Source organism: Sinohyriopsis cumingii, chromosome 14, assembly GCF_028554795.1.
Source record: "Sinohyriopsis cumingii isolate HCF-2022 chromosome 14, ASM2855479v2, whole genome shotgun sequence".
NCBI lineage: Eukaryota > Metazoa > Mollusca > Bivalvia > Unionida > Unionidae > Sinohyriopsis > Sinohyriopsis cumingii.
This window is the reverse complement of record NC_142974.1, coordinates 31628144-31644449: the sequence shown is the minus strand read 5'-3', so window position 1 is coordinate 31644449 and position 16306 is coordinate 31628144. Positions and strand designations below refer to the sequence as shown.

At 38.2% G+C, this 16306-nt stretch overlaps 1 protein-coding gene across 1 annotated transcript in view; it reads right to left on the bottom strand.

Annotated features, from left to right (window-relative positions):
• Window positions 1–11122: 11122 nt before the first annotated feature.
• Window positions 11123–16306, bottom strand: part of LOC149783518 (uncharacterized) — a 42495-nt gene continuing 37311 nt past the window's right edge. The window contains exon 3 of the mRNA XM_089931761.1: window positions 11123–13139. Coding sequence (XP_089787887.1) covers window positions 12657–13139 — 483 coding nt within the window. The 3' untranslated portion in view covers window positions 11123–12656. The remainder of the gene's footprint in view (window positions 13140–16306) is intronic.

The following is a 16306-nucleotide window of genomic DNA, read 5'->3' as shown; positions in this document are numbered from 1 at the left end:
GCGTGAGCAGCAACAGATGGAACAGTAAAGCAGTTTGTTAATAATCGATCCGGATTTGATGAATACTTCACCGCGATATTTTTCATTGATTCGTGTAATATTTCATCACGGTAAATATCTCCTCGTGGCAAGATAAACTGATCATATCTTTCTTCGCTTGAGAATAACCAAATCGATATTGGATCAGACGCGGCTAATATTTTGATAAACCTAAACATGGCATCGGAATTGTCTTTCCCAAATTCCACAGGATAAAATTTAACAGAACGATCCCTCGGGAATATCATTACTGACTGTGCCCATGCATGTGAATTATGATCAATAATTTCGATTGGTGTTCCTCGAGAACTATACGGCGACGAATATAATATTTCTCCCGATAATGTTTTTACCGTGATAGGAAATTTAAGTTTCTTGCTTAACGCAGCAACATCGTCAATCGATGCGCCATCAGTAACTGTCTTTGCCCACGTGTTAATTTTATCCAATCTCAATTGAGTCAAGCCAGATCCACGACGAGCGTTTTTCATATGCTCGATAACTCGCTCAGCTACACAGTTTATTTTCGGCGATTCTTTCATCGCAGGTAGATTTTTCATGTCAGGATTATTATTCAGCCGATAAATTCCATAGACAACAGCGCTAGAAGGATACGCCCTAGCATAATAAGGACCATCAATTCCCAATAATAATCCCGGTTTCGAATTCTTATCAAGAATGACATTTTTCTTACCGCCACGTACTGGATCTCGTTTATCACGAATAATCCAAGTATCATCGGGCATTTGTGCAATAAATTTTATTCCAAAGATAAATCGTTCTTCTTTGTGTTCAGATTTTATATGCTCGATTATCTTTTTTGCTCGCTCCAAATTCATCGTAGCATCAACGGAGTTAGTTTTCCAAGTTGACCAGGTATGAATCGCTCCATCATCGAAAAATTCCTTCTTTGCACGATCGACCTCTGGAATAATATATTCTGCCTCATCAAGATCAAATAAATCCATTATTATATTTTAGACAAATGTTTAAATTATATAATGCAATGTAAATGGATAACAGTCGGATCAACAAAATCATGCGATAAATCCTGCAGAGGTGAATATTGTGGAGCTCATATATACGCAATTCGACAAGGCAGTAAAGGACCACAACGGTGTTTAGTTTGCCAAGTTGGCACTCGAGGAAAAACTCGATTGTGTTTGTCCTGTGGAGGAAAAAAATATCGTGAGTTACGAAGATATTATGAAAGAAGATCTTCCTCAGTGATAAAATGCGAAGAAGATTATATTAATCGATTCAAAGCAAATTTCGATTTAAACAAAGAGAATATCATATATGGAAATGAAATCAGCGATTCCCATAATGAAAATCACGAACGAGTATAAATCACATCCTACCATCGAGGGATACGAGGCATCTGAAGATGGTAACGTCAGAAACATAAAAACGAAACATCGTGTTGGTAGTATTTGTAATTCGGGATATCTCAAATTTACAGTCCATAAAAGAATGGAAAGAACAGAATGTTATTACAATCACAGATTCATATACGAATGCTACAAGGGACCGATAGAAATTGGACTTGTTATCGACCACATTGACGGTAATAAACTTAATAACGAGTTATCTAACCTTCGAGTTGTAACTCTGAGTCAAAATTCGAGGTTTGGTAATACCCGTGGATTTCCCAAGTATTCGAGGGCCGTCATATCGATAAATCGAAAAACAGGTGAAGAACTTGCTTTCGAGTCGATGAATGCAGCTGCAAAACATTTCGTTATTGACTCACATTCGGTACAACGAGTGGCGGAAGGAAAATATAACGCAACGTTTTCTTATGATGCTGATTCGTGGATTAAATTTTCCTATACTCGAATAATATTTGATTCGGAAAGCGACGAAGAATAATTAAATATTACAAAATTAATATAATGAATGAGGAAACCATAAACGACATCATTGGAGCGATTGATGATCTGAAGAAAAAAATAAATCTTCCATCGGATCTAGATACAAATAAAATTCGATCTGAATTTGAAACAATTGTTCAAGGAAAACTTGAATATAAATATACGCTACCGTCAGAATATAAATTAATAAAGAAGATCCAAATCGCGATGTATCAATCACTTGCTACAGTCAGCGATGATCGCATCGAGGATTTTGTTAAATTATCGATGTTGGTAGAAAACGCTAGATTGATTTTATCAGACGCGTATGAATCACGAAAAATTACAAGTTCGCGTGTCAGGCAGTTGAAAAGACTTGTAGACGAGAGTAAAGTTAGGGAATCTTCCGATTCCTAATTCCGCAAAAAAAAAAAAAAATAAAAAAAATATATTAATTTTGAAAATTTTCCTGGATTTTATTTATTTTTTTCGCCCATTTTTCTCTGGGATATAGATTTACGATTTCACTAGCAAATTGATACTAACAGTTTCTCCTCGTATATCAAGTAAATTTCCTTTTTGATCCGTTAGTTTGAAATTTATTCTCGTCAATAATCGATTATGACATCGCAGGTAAAACGGATTCATTGGTTCTTTTATTATCAAATAACCAGGAGATGCGCTAGGTGAAAACGAATACAAAACAAATCCCTGATTCGCTTGATTCGACACTGACGAATCAACATTATAGCTACCCTCGACAACATCCGCGTGAAGATAAATCGCGATAACTTCCGTTATATTAACGATATCCGGCGATATATGTCGTCCACCTTTGTCAGGATCGTTATTGTGTTTAAGAATCAATTCTGAATGTACTTTTTTAGTCCATGCGGCATGTAATTTCGGAAATAAATCATCAATGGTATCAGTGACGGATTTTCTCATCGCATCAAAATCAGAATTGGGAAATTTGAAATTTGGCAGTGTTTCCTCGGTTAATTCAAATACTCTCATGAATTTTTGTTTTTCTCCTGAGTTTTTGATCAACTCGAATTTGCTAATAGGGAGAACATAGTCGGTAATTGATATATCGTCGACTATCGCCCGAATAAACATATCATGATAATATTCAATATCATTCGCAAGTTGATTTAAAATCTTCACGTGCTTTATAATTTCGCTACATGAACCAGATTTATTTAGGATGCATTCATGAAATGATCCTCGCAATAAATTTAATTGTAATTCGTGTTCTTGAATAAACTCGTCTAGTGTTCTTCTTACCAAGATACCGTCTATGGGGGCTATTATCCTGTTAATGTGGGTAGCGTCGAAGATTTTCACATCTGGGGGAATTTTAGGAAGAGGCAGCCATGAGAGAATTCTTTCGTTAATAAAAGTGAAAACGAACATTACTAGGTTAAATTTGTGGTTATTCATGAGATTGATGGCGCTGTGGATCAGAGGCTTGTGTTTGATATCTCCATACCATCCTTCGTTGGTGGTAAAATCCGATTTTTTTGGTTCCGGTAGTTCTGGAAGGGTTTCATCATACCAACCTGGAATAATAACATCCGATTTTTTTGGTTCTACCAGAGGTGCGACCTCGGGCCAACCTAATATATTTCTAATCGATGATTGGTAAATATCTACCACGTACGGTGATTTCACTTCTATCATCGATGACAACGTCGGTTCATGTGCAGATATTTTTATTCCCGGAGTAGCATCGCCGGTTATATTTGATATTCTAGTGATAAACTCATTATTCAGCTGATCAATTTCATAACTGCCCGTTGGTATACCAACGACGATCCAATCAGGTGTTCCATCGGGTTTATTTTTATTTGCAAAAACAAGTGAATTATTTGGCATCAAATTACCGAATGATTTTGATCTAACATTAGGCCAGCTATTGTAGACGCGCAATTGTGTTAACGCAATTTCGTTGACGTTGATTGGTGTTGAAAAATTAATGCTAAATTCTGGTTTCGTTGAACTTAGCGATATTAACGTTGTTGTCGGCGGCGTCGTGTTTGTCACGATCTGGGCTAACTCGGACATTATTAATATTCATTTGTTCAATCTCCGAGTAGATACTGATAATCGAAGAAAATTCTAGATCGGATATAATACCGTCATTAAGACTCTCCGAAAGTAACGATGATAATTTTGAGTACGCGTCATTGATCTTAGTTAGTTTACTTTTGTACGAAGATAACTTTTCACTCGTGCACGAGGATATCTTTTTCGCGATGATATTTAAAACACCGGCAATTGTCGTTGTTGACGAGATTATTATTGTTGCTACGATTGGCGCTATCATTGTCACTACGGATAGAATTATTCCTGCACCGGCGACTACGGCTGATACAGCGTAAACAGCAACATCAATGGTAACTAATCTGCGCTGATATTTCTTTATTTTTATCTGATAATCGTCGAGGAGTTTTTTTAACGAATCCTGCCATGATCGCGCCTGATTGTATCGGTAATCCGATGCGGTCATTTATTAATCTACGATATCAATTGCATGATCACTGTTATATTCGTATAAAAATTCGAAAATTGCAGAATAGTGAGTTGGTTCTGTGAAAGATCTATCTGGTGGTTCCAAATAAATAAATGTGTTGCTATTTTCTTTTAACGCAATAATAAAAAATCCCGGGGAAATTTCATGAAATTTATAACCAGAATTTAGTTGTCTTTCTTGTACTACTTGCACATTAAATTTTATGTCGGAGATAATATATACCCGATATATACCAGTAATTGGCGCATTGAAAGTAAAATCGTTACTTCCGGGGCTCCAAAAAAGATCATATGACCTAAACACAAATGGTACATAACAGGATATTTTTTTTGTTTCTACCTCCGCTGGTATCGAAATTCGCGATAATATTTCAAGGTTCATTGACGATATTTTTGTGTTGATGTAATAAAACCTCGTAGTTGCTCTGAGAATATCCTCGTTAATATCTCGAATTTCTTTCTCGTACACTGATGTTTCGACTCGTTTTGATATCATTTTAGTTAACATGTCAGTGTCATTGAGATTATTCTCGTCGAGTTTTTTTATTTCATCGTTGATGGATTTTATTTGTCCTTGCATCACGTTAATCCCCTTGGTAAATTCAGGAACAACAACATCGCCGAGTTTAATAATTTCCTCGTTGATTTTTTTGCTGAGATCGTCGATTGATGGTTTCTCACCCATCGAGATATTTATCTTGGTAATTTCCTCATTGATGGATTTTACTCTCTCGATGAGATTGCTGTGTGTATTTGAGTAGGTATCGATGAATTTTTTTATATCCTCGTCGAGTTTTTTATTGAGATTTTTTGATACCTCCTCGAGTTTTTTAAGGTCGTTAGTTAATCTGTTAAGTCTTTTTGTCATTCTGTCCTGAAGATCGTCGTGTAATGCTTTATCGGCCTTCAGAAGCAACGTTGCTGATAACTCTTTGTCGGATTTTTCCACATCCGCGATATTGGCCTTCAGGGGTAACTTCGCTATAATATCGGCGATATCAGCAATAGATTTTAATACCATCTCCGATTGGCGAGTAAACTGACTAATGTGATCGCGGTATTCGTCTCGCTTGATTATATCAGTTATTTTGACGTTGCTGGTTTGTAATCTTCCTTCGGTATTTTGAAAAACAGCAACTTCGCCAGGATCCACCTCTGACAGCGATAAAAGATTGTTAATATCACTCTTGGTTGCAAACTTTGATGTATCGATGTCGACTGCTCCCTTTTTTTCTTTTCTGAAGAGAGATCTACCGTAAATGTCAACCATGATATTTATCTACGGTATATTCAAATAAAATTTTGCGATAAGGATTGGATGATTTTGAAATTGCATCAAGGACATTAATTGACTCTGGACCGCATATTGGTGGATCTGCTAATGTTTGTGTTGGAAGCGTTGAATACCAAACCGGAAGTTTTAGTTTTGACACATACTTGATAAATTCGTTTGGTGGTGCTAATCCGTATGAGTCGAAGTAAACAACTTCGCGAGGATTAATCGCGTAAGCAACCCAGTGAGTGCCAGGACCAGAATTTTTATCGAGATTTATTATTCCTGTCTCGGTAGGATTTGGTTTATCTGGTAGTTGATCTCGCATAAATACGCCTCTGAAAAATTTTATTTTCTTTTTTTTTGCTTCACTGATTAAATCTAAATTTGAGGCTGGTAGGCTCGACTTAACCCGGATCCGTACGGGGGTCGTCTTAGATAAAGGCCGGATCCTTGTCGTTGCTGCATTGCTTTTGCAAGAAGGAGGGGAGCAAGAAGGGGGAATATCCCTCCCTTTTTTTTGCGATATCTTCCTCCGGTAACTTTTTTTGCTAATGCGGAACCTATCCCTCCAAGCGCGCCTAATCCTACTGCTTTTCCAATCATGGGGAGAGCTCCAGCTATCAATCCTGGAATAGCGGCCAATAGAGGGAAAATACCACCTATTTTGACCATATCTCTGATTGCTCCTATTGAGAGATTCAGGCGAATACCAGTATTTGCTGATTTGGCTCTGTTAAAATGTCCATGTTGATTTTTAGTTAATGATAGTTTGTTAGGTCCACCGTGAAGCTGATTGCTTTTTAAGGTTAAACTTAAACCTCGTCGCGCTGTTGTTGCCGATTGAAGCTTTTTCACCTGACCGGGGGTCAGAGTTACGCTGACGTGATCGTATGGCATATTAATAATCACTTAATCTAAATTTGGAATTTATTACATGTTCTCTACGGGCGCGTCGATGACTCTCATTCTTCCACTGATGCCTTCCAGGATCATTGTTCTATCGCTGAGAATAACTGCAATTGCTCTTGCATTATTTCCCCTTGTGTTAATTCTGGCCTTAAAATGAATATCGACGACCGACTGCTTTACCAAATCGAGATGTTCCAAGGAAAAATAATAGATGGGATAAAGATTATTAAAATCCAGTTGTGATATTTGCAATCCAGTATCAATATTTTGATCGCGACCCATAAAACTTAACAATCGATGATATGCACAAGCTGTCGAATAGTTGGCAAAATTGATGGCTATTTCTTCAGTTGGTTCTTGTTGACCGTTTATTCTCAGCGAAACGTTTGTTGCCTCGAATTGATCAAATATCATATGACTATGTTCCTGATCATTTCTATTCATGTTTTGGAGAGCAACAAAGATATGTCTAGGTGCGGAAGAGCCCTGTTGTGACGCAATTCGCCAGGTAAATATTCCGTTGATATTAACATTTTCGATAGAATCAGTCATTGTTGTCAACCAAGACATAATAGATTTTCCTCCTTGATTCATGAATGATAATAATTTTTCTTCTATGATCATCGATGGTGTTATCGCTGGCATCCACAAGGCAATTTTTTCAAGGACAACTTTACCAGCATCACCAGTATCTCGCCAAATGGCTCTGTCATCATTGGCATCTCGAACAAAAATTATCGTATGTTTTGCTCCATATATAACTTTTCTAAAATGTCTGCAAAATCCAAAAATATGAGATAATGGAATTGCACAGGAAAATTTTCGATCGTCATCTTTTAGCATTTTTCTTCGTGTGTGAAATCCAAGATTGTAATGGTTATTGGTGGTGAGCATTACTTGCGAAATATCACCAGCGGCAGTACCAGCGGCATTTGTCGGTACACCAAGAGTAAAAGGAACGTGATCAGGTTCTTCAGAATTATCTTTGGCAAACATCATACTAGGACCCGCTGATCTGGTAAAATCATCTGAGTATCTGGCTAGGCCTATGATCGTCGTTGCTATATCAACATTGTTCGTGATTGATTCAATCTCTTTTCCATCAATCATGTAAGTGGCACTCTTGAATAACGACATGATACCGTTGTTGACGAATCCTATTTTAAAATTGGTGTCAAAGTCGGTACCATCAGCTGCTTTTACCATTTTCCCAACAAATTCGATATACGCCTCAGATGGAAGAAAATATCTTGTTGTATCGTGGACTTGTATTTCCTTCCGATTTCTTGAATCTGGCTCAACTACATCGTACGAGAAATACTGGAAATCTCGCACTGATGTATCCCTACCTACTGGTTCATCCATGTCAAATACTTCATTTGACACTTGTGCGAACATTTATTATTAATAATATCGTCTAAAACGAAGACCATCACCTGAAACAAAACTTGTATTTGCTAGATTTGTCCTAGCAACATCCTGCGCTAGATTTGTATTAGCAACTTCCTGCGCTAGATTTGTTATAGCAGCTTCTTGTGCTAGATCATTTATTTTTTTATTTGCTGCGTCATTTATGGCCTTACTGACTTCAGGTGGCATTTCTCTGGTGATAGGTAATTTGACGGGTTGCTTTTTACGTACTAAACTTAATATTTTATTTTTGATAGCGTTGAAGCCTTTACTAGCCAAATTACCGATACCAGAAACAGCAGTCTCACCTATCTTTCCTATCGCTTTCAATCCTAGTTGTTTTACCATTGGTCCAATTTTAGGTATTACTCGCGTGACAAGACTTCCAATGATATCGCCGAATCCATTACCGTGAATATATTTGTATACTGGCAATCGAGAGTTTACTATGCGGACCTGATTAGGTCTGCGTTGATATTTATGAACAATCATATTATTTCAATTGTGTTGATTTAATCGATGAGTTCATCGACAAACTCTTTATAAATGTGAGAATTAATGATACCGCCGCGAAATAATCGCTGACAAATATCTGATGCTTCGTTGACTATCTCACGGGAGTTATTTCCAGCTCGCTTTCCTCCGATTAATACTTCAAGGCGAGATACATCATTGACAACACTATCGGGACAAACTGAATATCCACTTCCTGTTTTTTTTGTTTCTGGAGTTGATTGTAATGGCGTTATGTAGAATAAACTTTCATCTGACGACGATGAAGATTTCTTTTCCTCTGCTGATCCTGGTGATGTCCCTGAAGACGACGACCATGGTGAATATTGTTCTGGTGGAGGTGAAGGGGTACCGCCCCTAAGTGTTTTACCCTCCCCGGGGTCAATTCCCCATCTTGTTGGTTTTTCAGTGGGACCCCTGTAGTTTGACGGCGTTGGTTCTAGAGGTGCTGGTCGCCAAGAAGGGAATGCAGAAGGTTCCCTTGGATATAATGTAGGAGAGAGAAGAGGAGAGTGGCGAATATCAAAGGAGAATGAATCAGAACTTTCATCTTTGGGTGACGAACTTTTACTTTTAGGTGACGAACTTTTACTTTTAGGTGATGAACTTTTACTTTTGGGTGGCGAACTTTTACTTTCAGGTGGCGAACTTTTACTTTCAGGTGGCGAAATTGTCTTTTTTGCACTCGCAAATCTGTATTTAATAACATCTGATGAAAATTTTCCAAAATTTTCATCTTCGTATATTATCGGCTGTTCTAAACTACCAAAATACATTATTGCTAGCCAATCAATTTCGTCAATTTTATCAACATCAATATCTTTTCGTAAAAGTAATCTTTTATTTTCCGGAGAATTATCCGCAGCCATCTGAACTGTTGAATCATAGTTGCGGGTTAAATGCAGCATTTTTTCATCCAAATAATTTCTAGCAGATATTTTAGGATTAATTGTAAACAAACTACTAGCCGGTGATGATATATATTCGGGAACAATTATTGGTTTATCACTCTGATCTTTTTTCATTTTCGATTTTCTTTCTTTTTTCTGTGGTGGAATATCTTCCTTTGGTCTAGCTCCTAATTCCTCTGGTTGAAATATTGGCTCCTGTGGTTGAATATCTTCCTGTGGTTGAATATCTTCCTGTGGTGCTACTTTTCTTCCTCGTTTTTTAGATTTTTGTTCCTTCTCCATTTCTTCTCTTTGTGCTTTAGTATAATCTTTTCTCATTTGTGCTGCTCTTTCGAATACTAAATAAGCCGAATCATCATTTCTAATCCGCGGCATTCTTGCATAAATTCTATACAACATAGCAATCCATTTTTTACGAGATTTACATCTTTCCGATCCTATTTCGGTCAAATAATCTTTTCGAATAACAAACGTATCTTCCGCAAATTGACCCATTTTTTCTAGACTATACATATTAGGAGTTACATTTGTTGTTATCATTTCCCATCCCTCATTGGTAAAATTTTCTCTTAATTCATTGATATCAAACATTTTTTCCTCTTCTTCCTCTTCTTCTTCTTCGGGTCCTCCTCCAGGTCCTCCTCCAGGTCCTCCTCCAGGTCTTGCTCCAGGTTTTTTCCTTCTAGGTTTTGCTCCAGTTTTTCCCTTACGACCTACTTTATAGGCAATTGCAGGTTGCCCACCCTGCTGCACTGCTGCTGCTGCTATTGCTAATCGATCGGGTAATGTTTGTGATTGCTCCTCAATACCTTTCAACGCGCGAAAAATTCCACGTTTTCTAGCTTCCTCATCTTCCTTATATTTTTCGTCACCATATACAGTTTGTTCGATTGTTTTAGTAATTGGCTTCAACCATTTTGCCGAAGTTTCTGAAATTCCATGTTGCATATCTTCGTAACCACGAATATTTCTCTTAAATAATCGTTTTGTCGGAATAAGCTTCCTTAATGCCGCTAATTGCTCTCGCGCTAATCTGGCAGAATGAGGTTCTCCAACTGTGCTAGTTTTCGGACTCATCTTATTTTCAACTATATTGTTTTATTGTAAGATAAAATTAGCATCCGCAGCTTTTTCTTGCATTGCGCACAAATTTTTCTACCCCCCCCCCCTAAATTTTGTTGTTTTTTTTTATGCCTGAAATTGCATCCTGGGTCGAATTTTCGCGGATTAATTTGCGCAGGAGGTTTTATTTCTGCAATCTGAGGGTTCTACGGAGAAAGTTTGTTTGGGAGGGTTAATTTCGTCTGTGCCACCTGGTCTGTAGAACTTCCCTGCTGCTTCAGCATTTATTCTATTTTACCTTTGTCAATATTACCTGCATTATATTTCTCTTTTAACTGTGCCAGCATTGTCAGCAGGTTATATCAATGCAACGGTTCCAGTATTGTCATCATTTATATCTCTGTCAACTGTGCCAGTACTAAAAGCGTTTTATAACAATGTCAACTGTGCCGGTATTATCAGCATTTTGCCTCACTTGTAACTATGTTAATATAACAAGAACTGCAAGTGTCATCGACATAGGCTAAAAGTCTTTGATATATACTATTTATAGAAGACATGGACTTAACGCCTGGAGAACTCAAGCTTTTTTTAATAAGAGAGAATCACATGAATTCATAACAACACTTTATTTCCTGTCGCATCTGACTAAATTCCACATGACTGACGTATCAAGCCTCTCTGTCAGACCGTATCAAATGCCTTAGCAATGTCACTAAATACCATTTAGCAAGCCTGTCTGTCAGACCGTATCAAATGCCTTAGCAATGTCACTAAATACCATTTAGCAAGCCTGTCTGTCAGACCGTATCAAGTGCCTTAGCAATGTCACTAAATACCATTTAGCAAGCCTGTCTGTCAGACCGTATCAAATGCCTTAGCAATGTCACTAAATACCATTTAGCAAGCCTGTCTGTCAGACCGTATCAAATGCCTTAGCAATGTCACTAAATGCCATTTAGCAAGGCTGTCTGTCAGACCGTATCAAATGCCTTAGAAGTGCCACTAAATATCATTTAGCAAGGCTGTCTGTCAGACCGTATCAAATGCCTTAGCAATGTCACTAAATACCATTTAGCAAGGCTGTCTGTCAGACCGTATCAAATGCCTTAGAGGTGCCACTAAATAGCATTCAATAATGTATGTCAGGTTAATTTGCTACGGTCTTAAAAATTTAGCAAACTTCGTTTTATGCTATCACAGGGAAGAATAATATGTAAATTGTACTAGAGGAAAGTTAGAAAGATCAACGTAATAATTAACACTGTTTTTACACGTTTCTGCTTTGACAAGACATAACAGTATTATGATAAATTTATTCAAAACAAGATCACCATGAAAAGCAGACCTCGCTTATTCCATTTCGTGATCTTGCCAAGACAATGAATTTCCTAGGACAGTTTCAAGGTCTTTGTTAAAGAGGGGTCCTTCTTTTATTTAACATTTCCTACTGCGTTCCACATTGCTTATTTTTTGGTTGTTGGTAGATGGTACACATGAAATAGCCAACATATTGACTTTAAACGCACAGAAAACAGTAAGACCCTGATTGACTAACAAAATCAACAATGTATGACAAATTGTATATATAAGGATTCCTAATACACAGCAATGATATAGCAATACAAATACATACAAAGAAAATCACGGTATGTCAAATTACTCTAGGCTATACATAATCTAAACTAAAACCAGAAATATCACAAGTACTTGAGTTTTATATCAAAATGATTTTATTTAGGAAAGATATGTAGATAGGTTTCATTTGATCTAGCAGTAACGTATGAAATACGATTTCAAACACTTTTTATTTTGGTATAATATACGGGGGGGGGGGGAATAGACTAGAACTTGTCAACTCAATTTAAAACAAGATCTCAAAAACTAATCACGGCTGGAGCATTCACATTGTTTCAGGAATAATTCTTGATATGCAGCTTAATTACTGATTTAGAATAAAATCACAACTGCACATTTCAAGTGTGCATTATGCTTCTCAAAGTAATATGGGACGTAAACTTTTTCATACCTTAACGGTAATTGTAACAGTACATATGCACGTCTCTTTCATCTATATAAACTACCCTATATTATAGTGTTGAAGCTAAAATAGCGTCAGTACAGACATGACTTGTATATAAAATAGTTCTAACGTCGACATTTGCAATATAATGACTTCAGTTCTTCTCTGAATTTTTGGTCACAAAATCCGTATATGAATGGGTTAGCCACATTGTTTATAAAGAAAGACCAAACGAAAGTATGATAAGCAAAAGCTTCTGAGAAAGTCAAACTTGAGAGGAAATCCGTTTTCAGGAAAACACATATTTTTAATACTAAGTGAGGCAAGAAGCTGCAGAAATAAACCAATGTAATCATGAACAGAATTAATGTAATCCTCTTTGTTTTATCGGACTCTTCCTTTGCAGGATCAAAGCCTGATCTAGGTCTATTTCGTCTTGATTTTTTGTTCCTTTCTCTGTTTGCTGCTTCTATACTGTTAGTCTTCAGACGGGAAGTTACATGGGTGGATGTGAATGTATGGGTAGTGCACGGCTCTAATTGAGTTGTATGTTCCCCGTTGTCTTCTGCACCTCCTGACCAATCGCTGCGGGAAACGGGTTCATTGTTAGTAGTGAAGGGGGGCACTCTACGTACAATGGGAATTAGCATTAAAAACACCCTTGGGTCAATCTACGTACAATGGAAATTTAACATGGAGAAAAATCGTGGGTCAATCTACGTACAAGGGGAATTAACATGGGAATAAATCGTGGGTCACTCTACGTACAAGGGAATTGAACATGGCAATAAATCGTGGGTCACTCTACGGACAAGGGAAATTTAACATGGGATTTTTTTTAAATTTAAAAAAAATTTTTTTAAAAAAGGGGTAGGCAATGGAAAGGCTATCTCTTTTCGAGAAATATGGCTGGCCCTGAAAAGGGCCTTTGGGTTTTATGTTAATGTATTCATTAACATAAATGGCACCGCATTGGTCTTCTTCTTGTCCTTAGGCTGCGTCTTACTGTTGGTCCGTACATCAGCACTCTTTTCAGGCATCCTTGTCTTTCGACGTAGATCCTACGTATCCACAGGCTGGTGTTTGTCCTGTGGACAACGGTCCACTTCGATCGGACATACATGAGCAAGTCTGTCCGAAACATCATGGAAGACACAAGGGTGGATGACTCAACTGTAGTCCACATCTTGAAGCGACGAGAACAGGTGAATCAATGCATTGAACGGCGCTTATTTATAGGCGGAGGAAGGATTGAAACGGATTGAGTTCATTTACCAATCCGAACACGCGTTACAGAATTCAGTCAGCTCGCATCCAATCCGAAGAGAGCAGTCTGTGACGTCACGTAGTCAATATAGATTCGCTAGCGCTTGTGTGCAGTCAATCTATGCGACAGTGATTCAACATGACGGAAACTCAGAAAACGATCCAGTGGGGTGCACCAGCAGGGGAGACTGCCCAAGGGAACCCGGACTTACTTTCAGAAGAGGTGAATTGGGATTTTGTGGATTTTCTCTCCTCGCAAGAATTTGTTCCGGAACCTTCGTTACTTTCTTCATTACCGCAAGTGGAGAATTTTAGACAGAGACAGAAAGAAGAATTGGAGAAATTTATACAACGACAAAAGGAAGCGGAACAGACTTTTCTCCTACAGCAACAGCAACAAGAAGAAGAGGTAAGAAAAAAACAACAGCAAGAAGAAGTAGCAGCAAAGAAACAAGAGGGTGAAAATCAAACGGTCACGGTACTGTTGGACATTTTAGCGGAGTTAAGAAGTCTGAAACAAATGTATCAGACTTCTTTATCACGACCGAAGAGAATACGACCTTCCCGAGCCAAACATGTCAACCCTGTGACTAAGCCTACCGTACCACCCTTAGTGATTTCAACCCAATCATTATCATCATCAACATTACGCAGTCCAGAAGTAGGCCTTGGCCGTGGCAAAGGCTTAAGGCAGTTAAAATTGATTGCTTAAACTCACCCCTACACCATGAAGAAAAAAAGGCCCTTTTCAGGGCCACCCACATTTCTCGAAAAGAAATACAATTTCAATTTGCCAATAACTCAAAAAAAAAAACTCACCCATGTTACCCTTTTAATACGTGTCTGTGTATGAGTGCGTGAGTGTAGCTTCTTATTTTAAAATCACAACTCAAAGACACTTACCTTATATCATTCATTTATTCTTTTCTCCATTTTTTACAATCCAATTCACAATTTATAACTCAACACTTTAATAAAAAGTTCATTAATTTCTTCTGTCTCCTTGTTTAGTCTCTCTGTTTTTTGAATTTCTTCACCGTCACACTCTTTTCCTCTTCTTCTTCCTCCTCGCTTTCTTCCCTTCTTCTTTTTTTCTCTTGTTTCTTTTTCTTCACCTGTCTTCTTTCTTCCTCAGAAGAATCCCTCTCTTCCTCTGAAGAATCCCTCTCTTCTTCTGAAGAATTCCTCTTTTCTTCTGACTCCTCTTGTTTCTTTTTTGGGCAATCTGGAGACCAATGTCCTTTTTCTTTACAATAATAACAGGTATCTTGACTTTTGTCTTTTTTATCCCCTGTTTTTTTTCTTTTTTGACGGTCTGGACACTCTGAAGACCAATGCCCTTTCTTCTGACAGATATAGCAAGTATCTTGACTTTTATCTCTAAAGGAAGGAGAGTAGTCCGTAGGCTGGTCTGAAGAGAATTTTCTAATGACCCCTCGCAAAGCTCTGACGAAACGTTCCATCTGGTCAGTCTCTTCCATCGTTGTGTTCGGCTTGAGAGTGAAATGAATAGTGAAAGGACAAGACACACACCCTTTTATATACGCTGGTCTGCTATGACTATAAAGTAGTTTATGGTGTTTGAACTTGAGTCATTTGACTTTTTGCTTTCAAGATGAAACGATCCCATTCATTCGAGAAGAAAGAAGAAGAAAGTAAGAGGCAGAAACGTGATCTATCGCCTCGTACCAGGGCTGAAATCTTGGCACAAATTCATGCCAGTGATTTTGAAGAGGACATGAGTGAACCAGAATCCGAACCCTCTAAACCAAGTTCACCACCCTTTGTCAACCCTGAAAAGTACTATTCCATTCGAGAGACGGAAAAGCGCTCCTCTAGAAAATTTAGAACCACGGCTTACAAATACACGGTGAAGTTTAAAGATTTCAAGTCCGAAGTACCGTTAGAGAAAGCAGAAGGGTTCATCACCGGAGTGTGGGATTCTCTGCTCACTGCACTCAAGCGACAATGTCAACCCAAAGAAGACGATCGCTTGAGACTTTCCATACAACACGACGGTTTGAAATCCCCTGTTTGGATCGAGTTTAGCACCCCTGCAGAATTAACTGCTTCCAAAGTCATGGACAAGATTCAACACGTACAACAATCTAATGATCAGTTTGACATCACCGATGGTAAAGCCACACTGGACATGACCCACGTCTCTCCTCCTCAAGGGACTGGACGCAAAAAGATGTTATTGGTGGACGACCTTCGCAACACCAAAACGAGTCTCGTCCGAATTAACAACCCTCATGACCAGATGTGTTTAGCCCGTGCCATCGTGGTGGGACGAACCTATGCCAACAAGAACGACACGGTAGAATGGAAAAGAACCTGGAACACTATTCAACGTTCCGACCGAGCCAAACAACGAAACGAAGCAGAACTCCTGTTACAACAAGCCGGACTGCCCAAAGACACACCCTGTGGCATTCCTGAGATGCAAAAATTGCAAGATGCCCTAGCTCCACGCTACACCTTGAAAGTGCACCCTCAAGAAGTGCGC